Below are 20,088 nucleotides of genomic sequence, written 5' to 3' on the forward strand. Positions count from 1 at the left end.
CTTTTATGTCGGTATAATTTTCTATCTTAATTCTTGTCTTTTATTTGTTTTTAATTTAGTTATGGGATAATAGCCTTACATATGCTTGAATCATGTAACACCTTGTGAACATTGCTCAAATATTCGAACTCTATGAAAGAAAACAGAAAACTGCATTTGGGATATGAAGCCGCCAGCTTCATAAACTAGAGTCGCTGGCTTCATAAACCAGAGTCGCCGGCTTCATCAGATTATTTTACTATTCGATTCTAATTTATACTCAGATAGAATTAAACAGTATTCGGCGGAAATATTCAACAGATTTAACGAAGCCGCCGGCTTCGTTGACCAAGCCCCCGACTTTATCATAAAATAACAGAAATAGTAATTTGGCAGAATCTCTGGATTCTTTGTTATGTCTTATGTCTGATTAAAATACCACTTTTTGATTAGTCTGATTTACATTAGTCAATCACTATTAAGTTTTAACTAGGACATCACTAGGCTTAAAACTTAGTAAACTTAAATATAAAAAAATCGAAGTTATTTAATAGTGAAGATTATAGCTAGTAACCGTAATTAGGGTTTGGTTAATCATACTAAATCTATTATCAGGTGTTAAACAAGCAAGAAATCTAGACATCTACTCTAGGATTAACCTGATCAACTAATCTTGGATTAGATATTCTTAGGTCAGTAACAAATCTGAGTTTGGTTTTAATTTAAATGAAATTTTGAGCAAGGTGTGAAAGATTCAAGCATGTGTTTTATTTAATATCGTTTATTTCTTCAATTTATTTATTTGCAATTTATCTGTTCTTTAATTTAATTTTCAGTTCAAACAACCAAATCTTAGAATCAAAATTTATATTCTTAATCCACTCGTTCTCTTGGAACAAACCTTAACTTACCAAATACTAAATTACATCTTATCGGGTTATGTTGCTCGTTAGGGTGTTAAAAGTAAACCGTAAATTAAGATATTATAAATTTAAAAGTTAGATTAAAAGACACGCACTACTGCACACACTTTTGGCACATCTACTTTTTGGCGACTCCGCCGGGGATCGCAGTGGAATCAAAAGAATATAAACTAAAAACACCAAATACGAGTGGTGACTGTCCTCCTTTAGGGAAAGGTTGCTGCATTTTCGATATAAAGTTCTCTACCGGAACCTAGACGTTGACGGCCATTTGTTGGTGAATAACTTAAAACACGTAAAAGCACTTAAAAATACGCGATGAGTAATTTAAAACTATCTATGGAAGATCATTTAAAAGCCTCAAGACAAATTCATGGAACTGCTATAATTTCACCAATTATTAAGACTAATTTCACCATTGAAAAACAAATATTAGATTTAATTAAAGAAGAATGTCACTTTAACGGAACTATTAAGGAGGATACTTACCAACATCTTCGAACCTTCGCTAGTATTTGCACACTATTTAAATATAATAAGATAAAAGATGAACACATTTATCTTATCCATTTTTTTGGACACTCAAGGGAGAAGCTTAAGACTAGTTTAATCAACTTGCTAAAAGAAAAATCTCTACATGAGATCAAATGGTTGAAAAATTCTTAAAAAGATTATTTCCACCTTCTAAAATGATAAGACTACAAAATGAGATAACTCAATTTAAACAAGAACCTCAAGAAACTTTATATGATACTTGGACTGGATATGAGAAATTAATAAAGTCATGCCCTCAACACAGACTTAATGATGTCCAAAGATTAATGCAATTCTATAAAAACATTACAATTTCCACAAGAAAAGAAATTGACACCGCTGCTGGTGGTGCTACTCTTTCTAAAACTCCTGAGGAGTTACAACAATTAATTTCAGATTTAGCCATTCAGTCACATGATTGGTATCAAGCGAATAGTAATCAACAGGAAATTAAGGCTGAAGTTAAGAATGAGGTAACTACTTTACAAGATAATATAGAAATGTTAGAAATGGAGCTAAAGGAATTAAAAGAAAAATCCATTTTAGGAAACGTCTCTCGAGTCTCGCAAGAAGAAACTATAAGTAAAGGATTAGCTGATATGATACAAGGATATATTTATAATCAGACTGAATTAAATAATGTTATTTTATATAAAATCTCCGAGTTATATCATAATCACCAAAACCTGATACTTAGCCTCGAAAAAGATTTAAGAACCTTATCTAACAATTAGCTATTTGAGAAACTGGAACTTTACCATCTAATACATTAGAAAATCCTAGGGGAAATCAAGAAATTCAAGCTATAACTACTAGGAGTGGTAAAACAACACAAGATCCTGTTATGCCTAGTCAAGAGGAAAATCATGAACTACTTAATGAAACTAGTACTCCTGTCAAAAAAGATGAACCCCCTAAGATTAATAAACCTTTAGAACCTGTTCCATACCCTCAACAACTTAGGAAAGAAAAACAACAAAAAAGTTTAGAGGACTTCGCTAATATGTTTAACAAGATAAACGTTAATATACCTTTAATAGATTTATTAAAAGAAAATCTACATTTTGGAAAATGCTTACAAACTTTATTATCTAATAAAGGTAAAGACGCTGAAAAATCTTCTAGGTTTATTATAAAAGAGTGTAAAGCTATCTTTCAAAAATATGATATACCCGAAAAACTAGGAGAGCCAGGAAGTATTACTGTCCCATGCTCATTTAATAATTCTAGAATATATCAAGCGTTAGCAGATACAGGCGCTAGTATAAATTTAATGCCATATTCATTATATAAAAGACTAGGTCTAGAAGAACTAACTCCCACTAAAATGTCTATCTATTTAGCCGATAGTTCTTTTAATTACCCAATGGGAATAGCCGAAAATATACCCGTAAAAATTGATAGATTCACTTTTTTCGCTGATCTTGTTATCCTAGAAATGAAAGAAAATGATAAAATACCAATAATATTAGGTAGACCGTTTCTAAGAACCGCTGCTTTTGAATTACAAATGCAAACTAATACATATAGTTTGGGAATAGCTGACGATAGGATCACTTTAAATAATCATCTTGAACTAGATCTCGCTTGCCCTACAATAAAATATGTAGAAACATGTATTAAAGAAGAATTTGATGAATTTTTATTGATGGATATAGATGAATTTGTGTCTGAAATAATAGAAGAAAACCTTGATGAAGGATTTGAAGAATTAATGAAAGATGAAATGAATGAATTAATAGAAAAAGAAAATGAACCTATAACTGACGAATTAAGAATAAAACACTCTCTCGAAGTACCGTCAAAATTAGAATTAAAAGAGTTACCTTCTCATATAGAATATGTTTTTCTTAAAGATAATTCCGAACTTCCCGTAATCATTTCCTCCGAATTATCCAAAGATCAAAAAGAACAACTATTAGAAGTTTTGAAAAACATAGAAAAGCTTTCGCTTGGAAAACCTCTGATATTCCAGGAATTGACCCCACCTTCTGTACTCATAAAATTCTATTAGAAGAAAACACAAAACCCGTAATTCAAAGACAAAGACGTCTAAACCCCAATATGGCTGAAGTAGTAAAATAGGAAGTTTTAAAGTTATTAGATACGGGAATGATTTATCCTATATCTGATAGCCAATGGGTGAGCCCAGTACAGTGTGTCCCTAAAAAGGGAGGAACCACTATTGTTCTAAATGAGAATAATGAATTAATTCCAACTCGAACCGTTACCGGGTGGCGAGTTTGTATAGGTTACCGTAAACTAAATGAAGCTACCCGAAAAGATCATTTCCACTTCCGTTTATTGATTAAATGATCGAAAGATTAGCCGGAAAAGAATATTATTGTTTCTTGGATGGTTTTTCTGGATATTTCCAAATTCCATTCGACCCTTAGGATCAAGAGAAAACCACTTTCACTTGTCCTTTTGGTACTTTCGCTTATCGCATAATGCCGTTTGGGTTATGTAATGCCCCTGGCACCTTTCACAGATGCATGACAGTTATCTTTCACGACATGGTGGAAGATTTTATGGAAGTCTATATGGATTATTTTTCCATCTTTGGAACATCTTTTGACGTCTGTCTTTCTAATCTTGATAAAATGCTTGCTCGTTGTGAAAAAATGAATCTTGTTGTTAATTGGAAAAAATGCCATTTAATAGTAAGAGAAGGCATTGTCCTTGGCCATAAATTTTTTAATAAGGGAATTGAAGTTGATAAAGCAAAAATCAATGTTATTGCCAACCTTCCTGAACCCACTAGTGCTCAATCAATTAGAAGTTTCCTAGGACATACTGGATTTTATAGACGCTTCATTTAAGATTTATCCAAAATTGCTCGACCACTAACTAAACTCCTAGAAAAAGATTCACCTTTTGAATTTAACGAAGATTGTAAAAAAGATTTTTCTATTTTAAAAGAAAAACTCACTAATGCGCCCATTATTATATCGTCCGATTGGTCTAAACCCTTCGCACTCATGTGTGACGCTAGTAATTATGCAATAGGAGTTGTCTTAGGGCAATGAAAATAAAAATATTTTCATCCAATCTACTATGCTAGTAAAACGCTAGCAGGTGCTCAGTTAAATTATACAACCACTTAAAAGGAATTGCTTGCTATAGTCTTTGCTCTCGATAAATTTCGACCATATCTAATCATGAATAAAGTAACAGTTTACACCGATCACTCTACTCTTAAATATTTACTTAACAAACCCGACTCAAAAGCTCGACTCTTATGATAGGTTTTACTCCTACAAGAATTTGATATGCAAATTATTGATAAAAAAAAAAGAGCTGAAAATCTCGCAGCAGATCATCTTTCACGTTTAGAAAATCCTAATCTAGACAACTTAGATGAAATTCAAGTTAGATAAAATTCAAGACACATTTCCTGATGAGTGTCTTATGATGATCTCGGAAGAGTCATACCCATGGTTTGCTGACTTTGCAAACTATTTAGCCGCTAAAGAACTAAGAAAAGATTTAACTTATCAGCAAAGATAAAAATTCTTCGCCGAATTAAAACATTATTTTTGGGAAAATCCTTACTTATTTAAAGTAGGTCCAGACCAAATAAGTCATTGTTGCGTTCATGGTAAAGAAGCAAATGAAATCGTATTACAATGTCATAGTAGTGCACCAGGAGGAAACTTTGTCCAAATTACACTGCTCGCAAAGTTTTAGATGCATGATTTTATTGGCCTACCATATTTCAAGATGCACACAAATTACTCCAATCTTGTGATGCATGTCAAAGGGGAGGAAACCTCTCTAAACGTGATGAAATGCCCCGTCAAAATATTCAAGTATGTGAAATATTTGCTGTGTGGGGTATTGATTTTATGAGACCATTTCCCTCTTCCGAGAGAAATCAATATATTCTTGTAGCTGTTGACTACCTTTTCAAATGGGCTGAACCAAAAGCTCTTCCTACCAATGACTCACGAATAGTAATTGATTTTCTAAAGAAACTATTTTGTCGATTTGGTTTTCCTAAAGCTTTAATTAGTGACCGTGGAACTCATTTCACTAGCCAACTTCTCGAGAAAGTTCTAAAAAGATATGGGGTTAACCATCATTTTTCTACAGCTTACCGCCCTCAAACAAGTGGTCAAGTTGAAAATACCAATCGAGGACTAAAAAGGATTCTCGAACACACAGTTGAAAATAACCCAAAACTCTGGTCTCAGAAGTTAGATGATGCATTATGGGCTTTCCGAACTGCATATAAAACACCTATAGGGACTACTCCTTTTAGGTTAGTTTATGAAAAAGCTTGTCATCTACCTGTTGAAATTAAACACCGGGCATATTGGCCTTTAAAACAATGTAACTTAGATCCTAAAGAAGCGGGAGAACACAGACTTCTCCAGTTAAACCAACTTGATGAACTTAGACTTTCTGCTTATGAAAATTCATTGACTTATAAAGAAAAAATGAAAAGATGGCACGATGCTCGAATTAAAAATATTAAAAGTTTTCAACCAGGGGATAAAGTTCAAATTTTTCAATCAAAATACAAATTCTCTCCTGGAAAATTAAGATCTAGATAGATGGGCCCTTTTATAGTTAAACAATCTTTTTCCACCGGATATGTTGAATTATATAATAAGAAAGGAGAAACCTTTAAAATAAATGGCCATCGTTCAAAAATTTACTTTGAGAAAGACGCGTTACCAGGAGGGGAAGTAATTTTCCTCACTACCATTAAAGTTTAAAATGCATAAAAATAATGTAGATTTTCTAAATTATCTATATACTTTGAAATTTGAAAATTTAAAAATTTTTATATTGAAGCCGTCGGCCTGGTAAAAGCATAAAAAGCTGCGCATTGTCATTCAATAAATGCTTTTTGACCACAAAGCCACCGGCTTGGCTAATGAAGCCGCCGGCTTACACTATAAACAGAATTTAAACCCTAAACTGCATCACTTTTTCATTTTTACACACACAAACACAAAAAACGCTCTCAAGACCCAAAATTTGTTGTTTTCTTCATCTACTTTCTAAACAACCATGGCTGAAAGAGTAAGTTTCGATTTTTAATTCTATATTATCAAAATCCTTTTATTTTCTGCAAAATAAAAAAAACTGCCATACTTCCTCTGCTATGCCATGAACCCGCCGGCATCATGTTGAAGCTGCCGGCATCCTTCTTTTTCCCTTTTAATTGATGATGTTTGTTAGTTTGCTGAATTGCTATGAATTGTTTAGAAATCGCTATTATAATAATTACTGCTAAAATTGTAAGGATAAAATCCTAAAAAACTAAATATACTGAATATGCATATAAAGGCGTCGACATCGTTTTAATTAAATTCAAATTGAAAAACTGCTGTTTGAACAGGTTTGGAGAAAATTTGAAATTTTTTTGCAGGTTATGAAGACGCCGGCCTGGGCTAATGAAGCCACCGGCTTCGTTATGAAATTTCGAATTTTTTAATTTTTATTTCTAATGTTTATTTGAATTGTGTTAGACAGAGAGCTAGAAACAGGGAGGAACCTGAGTCAGTCGAAATCAGAATCTATTGGGCCTCTTTGCATGAATGGTTAAGGTTTTCGCAGGAGAGGATGCTGCATCAGGAGATTCTAGCTCCTTATGAGATTGATTGGTCCGCTCTAAATCTGCCGGTTTAACCCTTGCCTATAAGGATATGATGCAGACTAACTATTTGGTACCTCTAGCTGATGGAGGGGGTATGAGTATGGTGTTGGAAGACTGCTTCAATTTGTTTACTATCTGTGTGCCGATCTATCCTAGCTTGACTTATGAGTTATTGGCTACTAGTTCTTGTTCTCGTCACATTCAGAGTGTGATAGATACTTCATTCTTCAGGTTTCGACTGGGTGGACGTGAGCAGTCGAAGAGTATGTTTAATATTGCTCAGGATTTAGGGATTTATGGGGATTCTGTTAGGGCAAATTGGTTTGAGGATTTTCTTGCTAGTACTGTTAGACAGGGCCATTCGGGTCCTAATCAGGGTTTTGACTATGATGCTGCTTGGAGTTAGTTTGGTGTTCCTACTATGACTTTTCATAATAATGATGTGAGGAGGAAACACATTATTTTTCCTTACATGCACTGCTTCCATGTCTGGCTTTCTCACACTATCTCCTTGCGAAAGGAAAATACTGAGAAGTTGACTCAGCCTGATTGTTGGTACTTATCTCAGTTATTTAATCATTAGCCAGTTAACATTCCTTATTATGTAGCCGATTATTTGAGTAATTCAGCGAGGGGTAGAACTTAGGGCAGTGCGATTTGTGGTGGTCATTTTGTGACTTTGATTACTAGATGGTTGGGGATTCTGACTGTTAGTTTTTGTGTTCTTATGTCTGAGGTTGGTCTGGTTAATGCGGGGATGTGGTTGAGTGCTAAGGTTGTTAAGAGAGGGCTGGGCGTGAGTTCTGTTCTGTATAATTCACCTGTTGGTCAGTTGATGGATGTTGGGCAGCATCAGGATGCACCTCATACCGAGGCCTCGAGCAGCCAATCTAGGGGTAGTCAGAGAGGTGGTTGTGGTAATGCAGATGATCGGGCACAAGTGATTGAGATCAAGGTGATATGTCAGCTATGATGGGGGATCATCATCGGGAGTTGTTGGCTAAACACCAAGAGGATAGGTCTGAGTTTGATGCATATAGGATGGAGTTTAGGTATGAGCTAGGACGTATGGACTACTCAATTCAGTGGGGAGCTCATAACGATGAGAGGTTTAATAGTCATTACCCCAGTACCTAGCCTTTTGAGTCCACCTATTACGAGCCACCACCACAGTATGCTCCAGATGTTACATTCCCACCAGCGCATTATGATCGTGCTTATGCTTTGGCCCAAGTCCAGCCCGTTGTTGACATTGATGAGGATGATGAGGATGATGAGGAGTAGGGGATGAGGAGGTCCCCATGATGATGTTTGTTGGTTATTTTATGTTATGTTTGATACATTATTATTATTATTATATTATTATTATTATTATTATTCTGATGATTCGTACTATGGTCTGTAATAACTTTAACTATGTTTGATTATAGTATGCATGGAACTTATTATTATATATGCTCTGTTTGGTTGATTATTTTGTTATAAGTATGTGATGATGAAAGAAGAAAGGATAGGTGACGAAGCAACTTCAGGTGCTTTTCGACTACATTAAAAGCTCGAAAAGGGGATATTTGCTTTCCTCACTTTTAATTACATTCCTCTTTATATTTTTATGCAATGAGGACATTGCAACTTTCTAAATGTGTGGTGGGAGATGAATAAATTGCTTTTACAAAATTGGGTATAATTTAAAAATTTTCAACATTCTATATGTTTAAATGATAAAGGAAATCTAGGATTTTATTTTTTTTTGTTAGCCTTTTTGTTTTAAAACTAATTTAAGCCAGTACCCAGGTCGTTAGAACTTGAATACATAAATATATAGAGTGCTAACAAAAATTCCAATTAGTTACCATTAGAAACCTTAACCTTTTTAGGAATAACCTAATAAACCAAATTCTCATTCCTAACCCTATATTTTTGGAAATATAAATTCTTAGTCAAACTTATGTCTTTTCATTAATCTAATCTTAAAGCTAATAGAACTACTCTCAACTTCGAGATCGGACTACTTGTTTATGATAGGAAGTAAACGCCAAAAATTGTGAAACGATTGCAAATTTATAGTCACTACCATATGACATAATAAGCATGGATCACGAAGGCAACGAAAGAGTCCCAATGAGGGCCAACTTAGAAAAAATTGCCAAATGTAAAGCTAATGCTAAGCATGAAAGCAAAAGAAATGAAAAGTTAAAAGAGCCTAATGAATACCAATAAGAGTGATGAAAGCGAGAGAGAAAAGAGTTCCAATGAGAATCACACACTTATAAAATTTATAGTTAGAAAATAAAAAGAGTCCAATGATGATCAACTGTTGTATAAATCTGGATTAATGAACATTAGGACCACGTTTACTCCTTGGTCTGGTTCAGACTAGTTCTTATAATAATAACTAAACTTTAATGACTAAACATCTTTTTAACTTTGTATTTTGTTTCCGCTTTTATATCTCTTTTATATGTGTCATGACTACCTGTTAAAACCAACTCCGTATTATGATACCCATTTATGATATTTCTTTTCATACAAATTGCAAAAGGTTATAAAAAGTTCTAAATGTTGAAAATATTGAGATAAAGTTGAAATTTTTACTTGAGGACAAGTAAAGACTCAAGTGTGGGGTATTTGATAACTCCTAAATTATAAAGTATTTTGATAACATGTAAGACCCAAATGATTATTGTACAGCAGTGTAAATATGGTACATAGAGTGTGGGTTTCATTGTGCAGTTAAATAGAAGCCAGAACTTGCCCAGAACCTTGTGCGCGCAGCGCAGGGTTAAGTGTGCGCGCTGCTCACTAGCCCTGTGCACAGATTCCAGCTTTTAAATTAAAGTTAAATGAAGGGCATTATTGTCTTTTCACATGAGAACGAGTTTGGGGCTGTAATGGCCAGTTGTTTAGTGGTTGAAACACATTCAACATTATCACCTACCACATCATATCTCCCAAATTAAAGTTCTAGAGTGAGAAACACTTTGAGAGAGAGAAAGCTCAAATCAAGGAGGAAGAAGTTGATTTTTGGCCAAAGTGCGTGTATTAAAGTTGTTCATCTAATCACTAGCTACGTTGTGATTGTGGTGGTATGCTCTAATCTTGATTTTCTTATTTTAATTGGTTTAAGGGTTAGGGTTTGGGTTAGTGATGAACATAAAACCCATATTTGGTGATTTTGGGTGTTCTTGGGTAAGATTGAGTCATGAGGACTCAATAGTAACTAACCTAGGGTTTCAATGTGTAAATTGGTGGTTATGAGTCTTAAAAGGTTAGTTAATTACTAGCACACCTAGTTATTAAGTAAATGGGTGTTAATTAGGTTAGTGGATGACCCAAAATGGGTGTGTTGACTTTAACATGGTCAAATGGGTAATAATTTACCTAGTTGGGAAAGACGAGTATGAAATACCCTAGTGGTGTATTAGTTGGTGTTGTTGGACCTTAATCACTAGTTTTTTATTGATTTATGATGGTCTTGACCTTAAATGGGTGGTTTTGATATGAATGAGTCATTTAATGCAAGTAGGCCATTAAATGCGCATGAGTAAATTGTTGGTGGTTGGTCCAACTAGTCTGTATGTTGATTGAGTACTTATTGTATTAGGTACTTTGCTTGAAGCTTGCGGAAGTATAAAACTGTCACCGAATCGTTAAGGTGAGTAGAATAATTATATGCGTATGTATATAATGTATTTATTTACGTAGCATGAGATGTGAAGTGTCGATTTGCTAAGACACCACATTCACATGGTGAGTGAAGTGTCGATGTTCTAAGACACCACTCCAAGTGAGACGCATGACGAGTGAAGTGTCGATGTGTTAAGACACCACTTGGGGTGAAGTATCGACGTGTTAAGATACTACCCCAAGTAATATGAAGAGTGAAGTGTCAAAATGTTAAGACACCACTCGGGGTGAAGCATCGACGTGCTAAGATGCCACTCCAAGAACTATGACGGGTGAAGTGTCGACGTGTTAAGATGCTACCCGGGGTGAAGCATCGACGTGTTAAGATGCTACCCGTGGGATTAGCGTACGACGTGTTAAGTACACTAATGGTTGTTATGAACACCGATGGGAAATTCGAGTACCATTCCTTGTACGATTGGTTAATCATGATTATGTGTTGTAGTATAACATATATTGTATCGTTTGTGTTATATGCTATTGGTTGTGCTAGCTTGTGATATCGTGGATTTAGCATTGTACTTTGAGATGGTATGCTAATTTAAAATGCTAGCGTGTATGAGGTATTTGTGTGAGTGTTTGAAAATAGGTATATTATATATGTATGTGTATAATTATTGCATTCACTAAGCGTTTTCCTTACCCACTCGTTGTTTACCTTTTTATAGGCTTCGGCATGGACAAGAGAAAGGGTATTCGTTTGGACTAGTGATCCCGCTTTGTTATGATAGGAGAAGCTTTTGGGAGTATAGATTTTTGAAGTTTGACCGAGATTTGGGTAGTTTAACCCCCAAACATCATGATCTAGTGTCGTTTGGGATTTAAACTAATTTGGTCGAAACTTATATTTTGTACGAAACTCGTAATACGGCCATATGTGGGCTCGGTGTGGTAAAACTAGTTTTATTATTGAAACGTGTTAGTTTTACTTATATTGATGTGTTGTGAAAAGCGTTTCGTCTAAATATGTCGGGAAGTGGGAGATCATTAAATGAAAAATGAAAAAAAGGACAGAAGCTGAAGCAGCTTGTGCGCGCCGCGTACAAGGGCTGTTGCGCCCCGCGCACCCCTCTGTAAAAAAAAAATTTTTGTTTGCTGTTTACGGTTAGATAATGGGTTGGGTTGTTACAAGTGGTATCTGAGCATGGTCTAAGGGATTTAGGCGACTTAAGATAGGTGCCTAGACTTAGACTTTATTGTGTATGCGCTTTATGCGGGACTTGTAGGAGACGGGTTGGACCGGGGATTGGTTAGTGCCTAGGTTTAGGTGAACTAACTATGCACTAATTGTTTTGTGTTGTGTTTGCAATCATCAAGCGAGATAGACGTTGTACTAGCAAGTTAATGCGACGTGCTCGCGTAACAATGATTAGCTACCATTGTTACGGGTATAAATCGCGTCAAACAAGCGATGTACGACGATTGTTGAGCAAGATGGGGCGGTGAGGTGTATTTGTATATATATGTGTTATGTCTTTTCGTTTCATGGTTTAACATATTTCCGTTTTATAGAATAAAAATGAGAAACGGACATGATACCAATGAAGGAGGAACGAGCGAGGACTCCGAGTTTACGGCCAAGGTTGAGGCCATTTTGAAAAGGCATCACACGACCTTCCTTGAGGACGTTAGGAAGGTGTTTCTAGATTCAATTGATGAGCAAGTAGTCAATCTACTTAAGGAACAAGTGAAGGTTGTTCTACAAGAAGATAATGTTGGAAGGCGGGACTTCTTTTATAAGAATTTCAAGGATTCTCAACCTCCCACTTTTGAAGGCGAATGGGACCCACTTAAGAATGCCCGTTGGATCTCCGATATGGAGGGGGCTTTTTGTACTTGTGAATGCCTTCTTGATAAGAAGATGAGGTATGGTTGTAGCATGTTAATGGGTGATGCAAAGTTGTGGTGGGATGCGAAAATCCAACTTTATGGTGAAGAGTAATGCTTGAAATTCACTTGGGATGAATTCAAGGCGGAATTTTTCAAAGAGTACCAAACTTCGGCCAATCTTACTAGACTTAAGGACGAGTTGCGTGCCTTGAGACAAGGGTCGATGGATTTGAACACTCTCAAATCCGTTTTCTTGTCAAAGACCCAATTTTTCCCAGAGTATGTCAGGAATGATAAAATGTTGAAGCAAGACTTCTATCGAATTTTAAATGACCACTATCAAGAGAAGATTAGTGTAACTACGGTGAAGACTTTTGATGAGTTGTTCGATATGGCCAAGGGTTTTGAGGCGCTCGTTTTGAAAAAGAGTGGCTTTACTTTCGGCGAAAGAAATTTTGAGGGTTCGAGTCAATCGAACTTTTCAAGAAAGAAGAACAAGAAGGGTTCCGAAAGTGTTGGTAGTGTGAAGAAGAGTGCTTCCAGGGGTTTTTCTTATTCGTGCTACAATTATGGACAAAAGGGGCACATGGCTCGTGATTGTCCGAACCAATCCGCTACAAAAAAACTCACTTGTTTTAATTGTAACAAAGAAGGGCACCAAAGGACGGAATGTCTCGAGTTGCGGGGTGAGCATGTTAAGAATTTGGAGAAAGCGGCGGGTACGGCTCGGGGGTGAAATTATTTAATGACTAATGATGAAGCCAAGCAATCCAACGAAGTTGTCTCAGGTACTTTCATGGTTAACTCTAATCCGGCAAGGATACTATTTGATAGCGGTGCTAATTTATCGTTTATGTCACCAAGATTTGTGCCTAAGCTTAATAAGCCGCTAGCTAAGTTAAGTCATCCGGTAGAAGTTGAAATAGCGGATGGTAAGACGGTGCTAAGGGTTGAAGTGTGTAATGATTGTAATGTTGTGTTTGGTTCCGAAACTTTTAAAATCAATCTTATCCCTATGACCTTGGGTGAGTTTGATATTGTTGTTGGTATGGATTGGCTCGATCGTTATAGAGCCGATATTGCATGTCATGAAAAGTCTATTCATGTGAAGACCCCAAATGGGGGAGAGTTAATTATTCATGGCGAGCAACGTAGAAGACTTATGCCATTATGCACTTATGCATGGGCGCGTCGTTTTCTTAGTGGTGGTGGCATGGCTTTTCTTGCTCATGTAGTTGATACTCGTGAAGAGCCACCATCCATTCTTGAAATTCCGGTGGTTAGTGAAATTGAAGACGTTTTTCCGGATGAATTACTGGGTGTTCCAGCGGAAAGACAAGTTGAATTTCGCATTGAGTTGGTTCCGGGGGCTACTCCCATTGCTAAAACTCCTTATCATTTAGCACCAACGGAAATGCAAGAGTTGTTAAATCAAACCCAAGAGTTGCTTGAAAAGGGTTTTATTCGACCAAGTGCTTCGCCATGGGGCGCTCCGGTTTTATTCGTGAAGAAGAAGGATGGTAGTACGCGGATGTGCATCAATTATCGGGAGTTGAACAAAGTGACAATCAAGAATCGTTATCCATTGCCTCTGATTGACGATTTGTTTGACCAACGCCAAGGTGCGACGTATTTTTCTAAAATTGACTTAAGGTCCGGCTATCATCAAATGCGGGTCCGTGAGGAAGATATTGAGAAAACGGCTTTTCGAACGCATTACGGGCATTTTGAGTTTGTAGTTATGCCTTTTGGTCTTACGAATGCACCGGCGGCATTCATGGATCTTATGAATCGAGTGTGCCAACCTATGTTGGACAAGTCGGTAATTGTGTTCATTGACGACATACTTGTCTATTAGAAAAGTATGAAGGAACATGAACGTCATTTGCGTGAAGTATTGAAGACGTTGTGGAAGGAGAAGTTGTATGCTAAACTTTCCAAATGTGAATTTTGGCTAAGGGAAATGCAATTCCTTGGCCATATTGTGAACAAAGAAGGAATTCAAGTGGATCCGGGGAAGATAGAGACGGTGAAGAGTTGGGAACGACCGACTACGCCTACGGAAATCCGAAGTTTTCTCGGATTGGCTGGTTATTATCGTTGGTTTATCCAAGACTTTTCTAAAATTGCTTCTCCATTGACGAAGTTGACGAGGAAGAATGTGAGATTCAATTGGGAGAATGAGCAAGAAATTGCGTTTCAATTGTTAAAAGAGAAATTGTGTCAAGCTCCGGTATTGGTGTTACCGGAGGGTGTAGAAGATATGACGGTTTATTTTGATGCTTCTTTAAATGGGCTCGGGTGTGTTGTAATGCAACGAGGAAAATTCATCGCTTATTCCTCTCGACAATTAAAGGAACACGAAAAGAGATATTCGACACATGATCTTGAATTGGCAGCGGTTGTGCATGCGTTGAAAATTTGGTGCCACTACTTGTATGGTGTCAAGTGTACGATTTATTCGGATCATAAGAGTTTGAAACATCTTTTTGATCAACGGGATTTGAATTATCGTCAACGTAGATGGATGGATGTGGTAAAGGATTATGATTATGAAATACTTTATCATACGGGTAAGAAGAATGTGGTCGCGGATGCGTTAAGTCGAAAAAGTTAACATTCGGCGATACGAGTAGGATCATTACGCATGATTATTACTAACGATTTTCTTGTAAAGCTTGGTGAGATTCAAATTGAAGCTTTTGTTAACAACAAGCATGAAGAACGAATCGTGGGGCAAACAGAGTCCATTACCTTAGGCCCGCATGGTTTGTTGTCTTTTCAAGGAAGAGTGTGGGTGCCTAGAATGGGAGATTTCCGACGAGTGCTACTTGATGAAGCACATAAGTCAAAGTATTCCATTCATTCGGGCGCGACAAAATGTATCTTGATTTAAAGAAAGAGTATTGGTGGTCGGGCATGAAACGTGATGTTGTAAAGTATGTTGAACAATGTGTCACGTGTTTGCAAGTTAAGGCAGAGCATCAAAAGCCGTATGGTATGTTACAATCGTTAGAAATTCCGAAATGGAAATGGGAGCACATTACCATGGATTTTATTACCAAGTTACCAAAGACAGCGAGGACCCAATTTGATACGATTTGGGCGATAGTTGATTGATTGACGAAAAGTGCTTTGTTTCTTCCCATTTAGTAAACGATATCGTCGGAGGCTTTGTCGAGGTTGTTTATCAAGGAGGTGATATCGAGACACAGGGTTCCTATATCTATTGTTTCGGATCGGGATACTCGTTTCACATCTCGGTTTTGGGAAAAGTTTCATGAAGATATGGGTACACAATTGAGATTGAGCACGGCGTACCATCCTCAAACGGATGGTCAAACCGAACGTACGAATCAAACATTGGAGGATATCTTACGGGTGTGTATTATCGATTTTGGTGGTAGTTGGAATGAGCACTTGCCTTTGGTGGAATTCTCGTATAATAATAGTTATCATACTAGTATCGGGATTCCACCTTATGAGATGCTTTATGGGCGGAGGTGTCGAACTCTGATTTGTTGGGGTGCAGTGGGACAAAGGGAAATCGGGAGTACCGATTTGGTTTTAGATACGAATAGTAAGATTGAGATGATCCGAACTCATTTGAAAGCGGCTCAAGATAGACAAAAGTTGTATGCCGACAAGCATAGGCGACCGATTGAGTTTCAAGAAGGTGACATGGTGATGCTTAAGGTTTCACAATGGAAGGGTATTATTCGGTTTCGAAAATGGGGAAAGTTAGCTCCTCGGTTTATTGGACCATTTAAAATTTTAGCTCGTGTGGGTGAAGTTGCGTATCGTTTGGAATTACCCGAAGAGCTTGCGGGGATCCATAATACATTTCATGTTTCTCATCTCCGTAAGTGTCTTGCGGATGATTCTTCATGGGTGCCATTAGACGAGATTGAGCTAAACAATAAGTTAGAGTATATTGAGGAGCCGATTGCTATACTCGATGAGAAGGTCAAAAGGTTGAGAAATAAAGAGGTGAGAACTTTTAAAATTCAATGGCGTCGTAGTAAAAGTTTCGAGTTTACTTGGGAGCCCGAAGAGTTTGTGTTAGTTTATCTTCCATCTTGTCATGCGGCTTGGATCGCGAGGACGCGCTCCGATTCAAGTTGGGGAGAGTTGTAAGACCCAAATGATTATTGTACAGCAGTGTAAATATGGTACATTGAGTGTGGGTTTCATTGTGCAGTTAAACAGAAGCCAGAACCTGCCCAGAACCTTGTGCGCGCCGCATAGGGTTAAGTGTGCGCGCCGCGCACTAGCACTGTGCACAGATTCCAGCTTTTAAATTAAAGTTAAATGAAGGGCATTTTTGTCTTTTCACGTGAGAACGAGTTTGGGGCTGTAATGGCCAGTTGTTTGGTGGTTGAAACACATTCAATATTATCACCAACCACATCATCTCTCCCAAATTAAAGTTCTAGAGTGAGAAACACTTTGAGAGAGAGAAAGCTCAAATCAAAGAGGAAGAAGTTGATTTCGGGCCAAAGCGCGTGTATTAAAGTTGTTCATCTAATCACTAGCTACGTTGTGATTGTGGTGGTATGCTCTAAGCTTGATTTCCTTATTTTAATTGGTTTAAGGGTTAGGGTTTGGGTTAGTGATGAACATAAAACCCATATTTGGTGATTTTGGGTGTTCTTGGGTAAGATTGAGTCATGAGGACTCAATAGTAACTAACCTAGGGTTTCAAAGTGTAAATTGGTGGTTATGAGTCTTAAAAGGTTAGTTAATTACTAGCACACCTAGTTATTAAGCAAATGGGTGTTAATTGGGTTAGTGGATGACCCGAAATGGGTGAGCTGACTTTAACATGGTCAAATGGGTAATAATTGACCTAGTTGGGAAAGACGAGTATGAAATACCCTAATTGTGTATTAGTTGGTGTTTTTGGACCTTAATCACTAGCTTTTAGTGATTTATGATGGTCTTGACCTTAAATGGGTGGTTTTGATATAAATGAGTCATTTAATGCAAGTAGGCCATTAAATGCGCATGAGTAAATTGTTGGTGGTTGGTCCAACTAGTTTGTCTGTTGATTGGGTACTTATTGTATTAGGTACTTTTCATGAAGCTTGCGGAAGTATAAAACCGTCACCGAATCATTAAGGTGAGTGGAATAATTATATGCGTAGGTATATAATGTATTTATTTGCGTAGCATGAGATGTGAAGTGTCGATGTGCTAAGACACCACATTCACGTAGTGAGTGAAGTGTCGATGTGCTAAGACACCACTCCAAGTAAGATGCATGACGGGTAAAGTGTCGATGTGTTAAGACACCACTAGAGGTGAAGTATCGACGTGTTAAGATATCACCCCAAGTAATATGAAGAGTGAAGTGTCGACGTGTTAAGACACCACTCGGGGTGAAGCATCGACGTGTTAAGATGCCTTTCCAAGAACTATGACGGGTTAAGTGTCGATGTGTTAAGACGCCACCCGGGGTGAAGCATCGACGTGTTAAGATGCCACCCGTGGGATTAGTGTACGATGTGTTAAGTACTCTAATGGTTGTTATGAACACCGATAGGAAATTCGAGTACCATTCCTTGTACGATTGGTTAATCATGGTTATGTGTTGTAGTATAACATATATTATATCGTTCGTGTTATATGCTATTGTTTGTGCTAGCTTGTGATATCGTGGATTTAGCATTGTACTTTGAGATGGTATGCTAATTTAAAATGCTAGCGTGTATGAGGTATTTGTGTGAGTGTTTGCAAATAGGTATATTATATATGTATGTGTATAATTATTGCATTCACTAAGCGTTTTGCTTACCCTCTCGTTGTTTACCTTTTTATAGGCTCCGGCGTGGACAAGGGAAAGAGTATTCGTTTGAACTAGTGATCCCGCTTTTTTATGATAGGAGAAGCTTTTGGGAGTATAGCTTTTTGAAGTTTGACCGAGATTTGGGTAATTTAACCCCCAAACATCATGCTCTAGTGTCGTTTAGAATTTAAACTAATTTGGTCGAAACTTCTATTTTGTACGAAACTCGTAATGCGGCCATATGTGGGCCCGGTGTTGTAAAACTAGTTTTATTATTGAAACATGTCAGTTTTACTTATATTGATGTGTTGTGAAAAGCGTTTCGTCTAAATATGTCGGGAAGTGGGAGATTATTAAATGAAAAATGCAAAAAACGGACAGAAGCTGAAGCAGCTTGTGCGCGCCTCGCACGAGGGGTGTTACGCGCCGCGCACCCTTCTGTATAAAAAATATTTTGTTTGTTTTTTACGGTTGGATAATGGGTTGGGTTGGTACATAACATTTTGAGGAGTTATCTTGACATTTTAAAGTCATTAATACTAAAACACTCTAAAACGGGTAAAAACGGAAAAATAGGTATTTTTAATATTTTGTTGAAGTTATGTATTAAACAGGAGCAAAAACAGTCAAAAATGCAGAAAAGATGATGCACCCGCTGGCATGAAGGCAATGAAGCCGCCGACTTCTCTGCAGAATTCTAGAAAGTTACAGATTTGATCACAGAAATAGAAGAACTTGGCGACCAAGCAAAATACAGTCAAGCCGCCGGCTTCACACTGACGCCGCCGGCCTAAATCACAAAGTTTGTTCGAATTGCCGACCAAGTTCAAGCTAATTTTGGAAGAGATTTTCGCCTTAATTCGAAGGAAGTCAAGATGTCGGCTTTACACTGAAGCCGCCGGCTTAAGTTATACGAAAAGATATGCCGTATTCTTCAAGGTCAAGTTTTACGTATGCCCCAATCCAAGTCAAGGGAAGCCGCCGGCTTCCCATCCAAGCCGCCGGCTTGGGTGGGCTGTTTCTGAAGTTATAAATAGAGGCCTTGGGGTTTCTGTACTCTGCATTCAGAGACAAAATACGAATTATTTAGGGTTTTTTCTTATCTTGAACAATCCAAGTTATTCAATCAAGTTTGTTTTGCAATTTCTTTTATGTCGGTATGATTTTCTATCTTAATTCTTGTCTTTTATTTATTTTTAAGTTAGTTATGGGCTAATAGCCTTACATATATGCTTAAATCATTTACCACCTTGTGAACATTGCTCAAATATTCGAACTGTATGTAAGAAAACAGAAAACCGGATCTAGGATATGAAGCCGCCGGCTTCATAAACCAGAGCCCTCCGACTTCAACAAATTATTTTACTATTCGATTGTAATTTATACTCGGATAGAATTAAACAGTATTCGGTGAAAATATTCAACAGATTCAACGAAGCCGCCGGCTTCGTTGACCAAGCCGCCGACTTTATCATAAAATCACAGAAACAGTAATTTGGTAGAATCTCTGGATTCTTTGTTATGTCTTATGTCTGATTAAAATACCACTGTTTGATTAGTCTGATTTACATTAGTCAATCACTATTAAGTTTTAACTCGAACATTACTAGGCTTAAAACTTAGTAAACTTAAATATAAAAAATCAGATTAATTTAATAGTGAGGATTATAGCTAGTAACTATAATTAGAGTTTGGTTAATCATACTAAATCTATTATCATGTGTTAAGCAAGCAAG

General features: G+C 37.0%; 1 protein-coding gene across 1 annotated transcript; it reads left to right on the top strand.

The window, feature by feature from the left end:
* The first annotated feature begins 1,723 nt into the window (after nucleotides 1-1,723).
* Nucleotides 1,724-3,450, top strand: LOC139868386 (uncharacterized). Its single transcript, XM_071856720.1, has 2 exons — nucleotides 1,724-2,018; nucleotides 2,210-3,450. Exons 1-2 carry the CDS (start codon nucleotides 1,724-1,726, stop codon nucleotides 3,448-3,450), a joined length of 1,536 nt encoding a protein of 511 aa, XP_071712821.1.
* The last annotated feature ends 16,638 nt before the right edge of the window (nucleotides 3,451-20,088 follow it).

This window comes from Rutidosis leptorrhynchoides, chromosome 9, assembly GCF_046630445.1.
Source record: "Rutidosis leptorrhynchoides isolate AG116_Rl617_1_P2 chromosome 9, CSIRO_AGI_Rlap_v1, whole genome shotgun sequence".
Classification (NCBI taxonomy): Eukaryota; Viridiplantae; Streptophyta; class Magnoliopsida; order Asterales; family Asteraceae; genus Rutidosis; species Rutidosis leptorrhynchoides.

Bases quoted from the DNA above. Each gene is read 5' to 3' on its own strand.
- LOC139868386 (XM_071856720.1), top strand. From the start codon at position 1,724: ATGCAATTCTATAAAAACATTACAATTTCCACAAGAAAAGAAATTGAC. The intron at 2,019-2,209 runs GTAAAGGATTAG...CTAATACATTAG, and splicing joins CTCGCAAGAAGAAACTATAA to AAAATCCTAGGGGAAATCAA.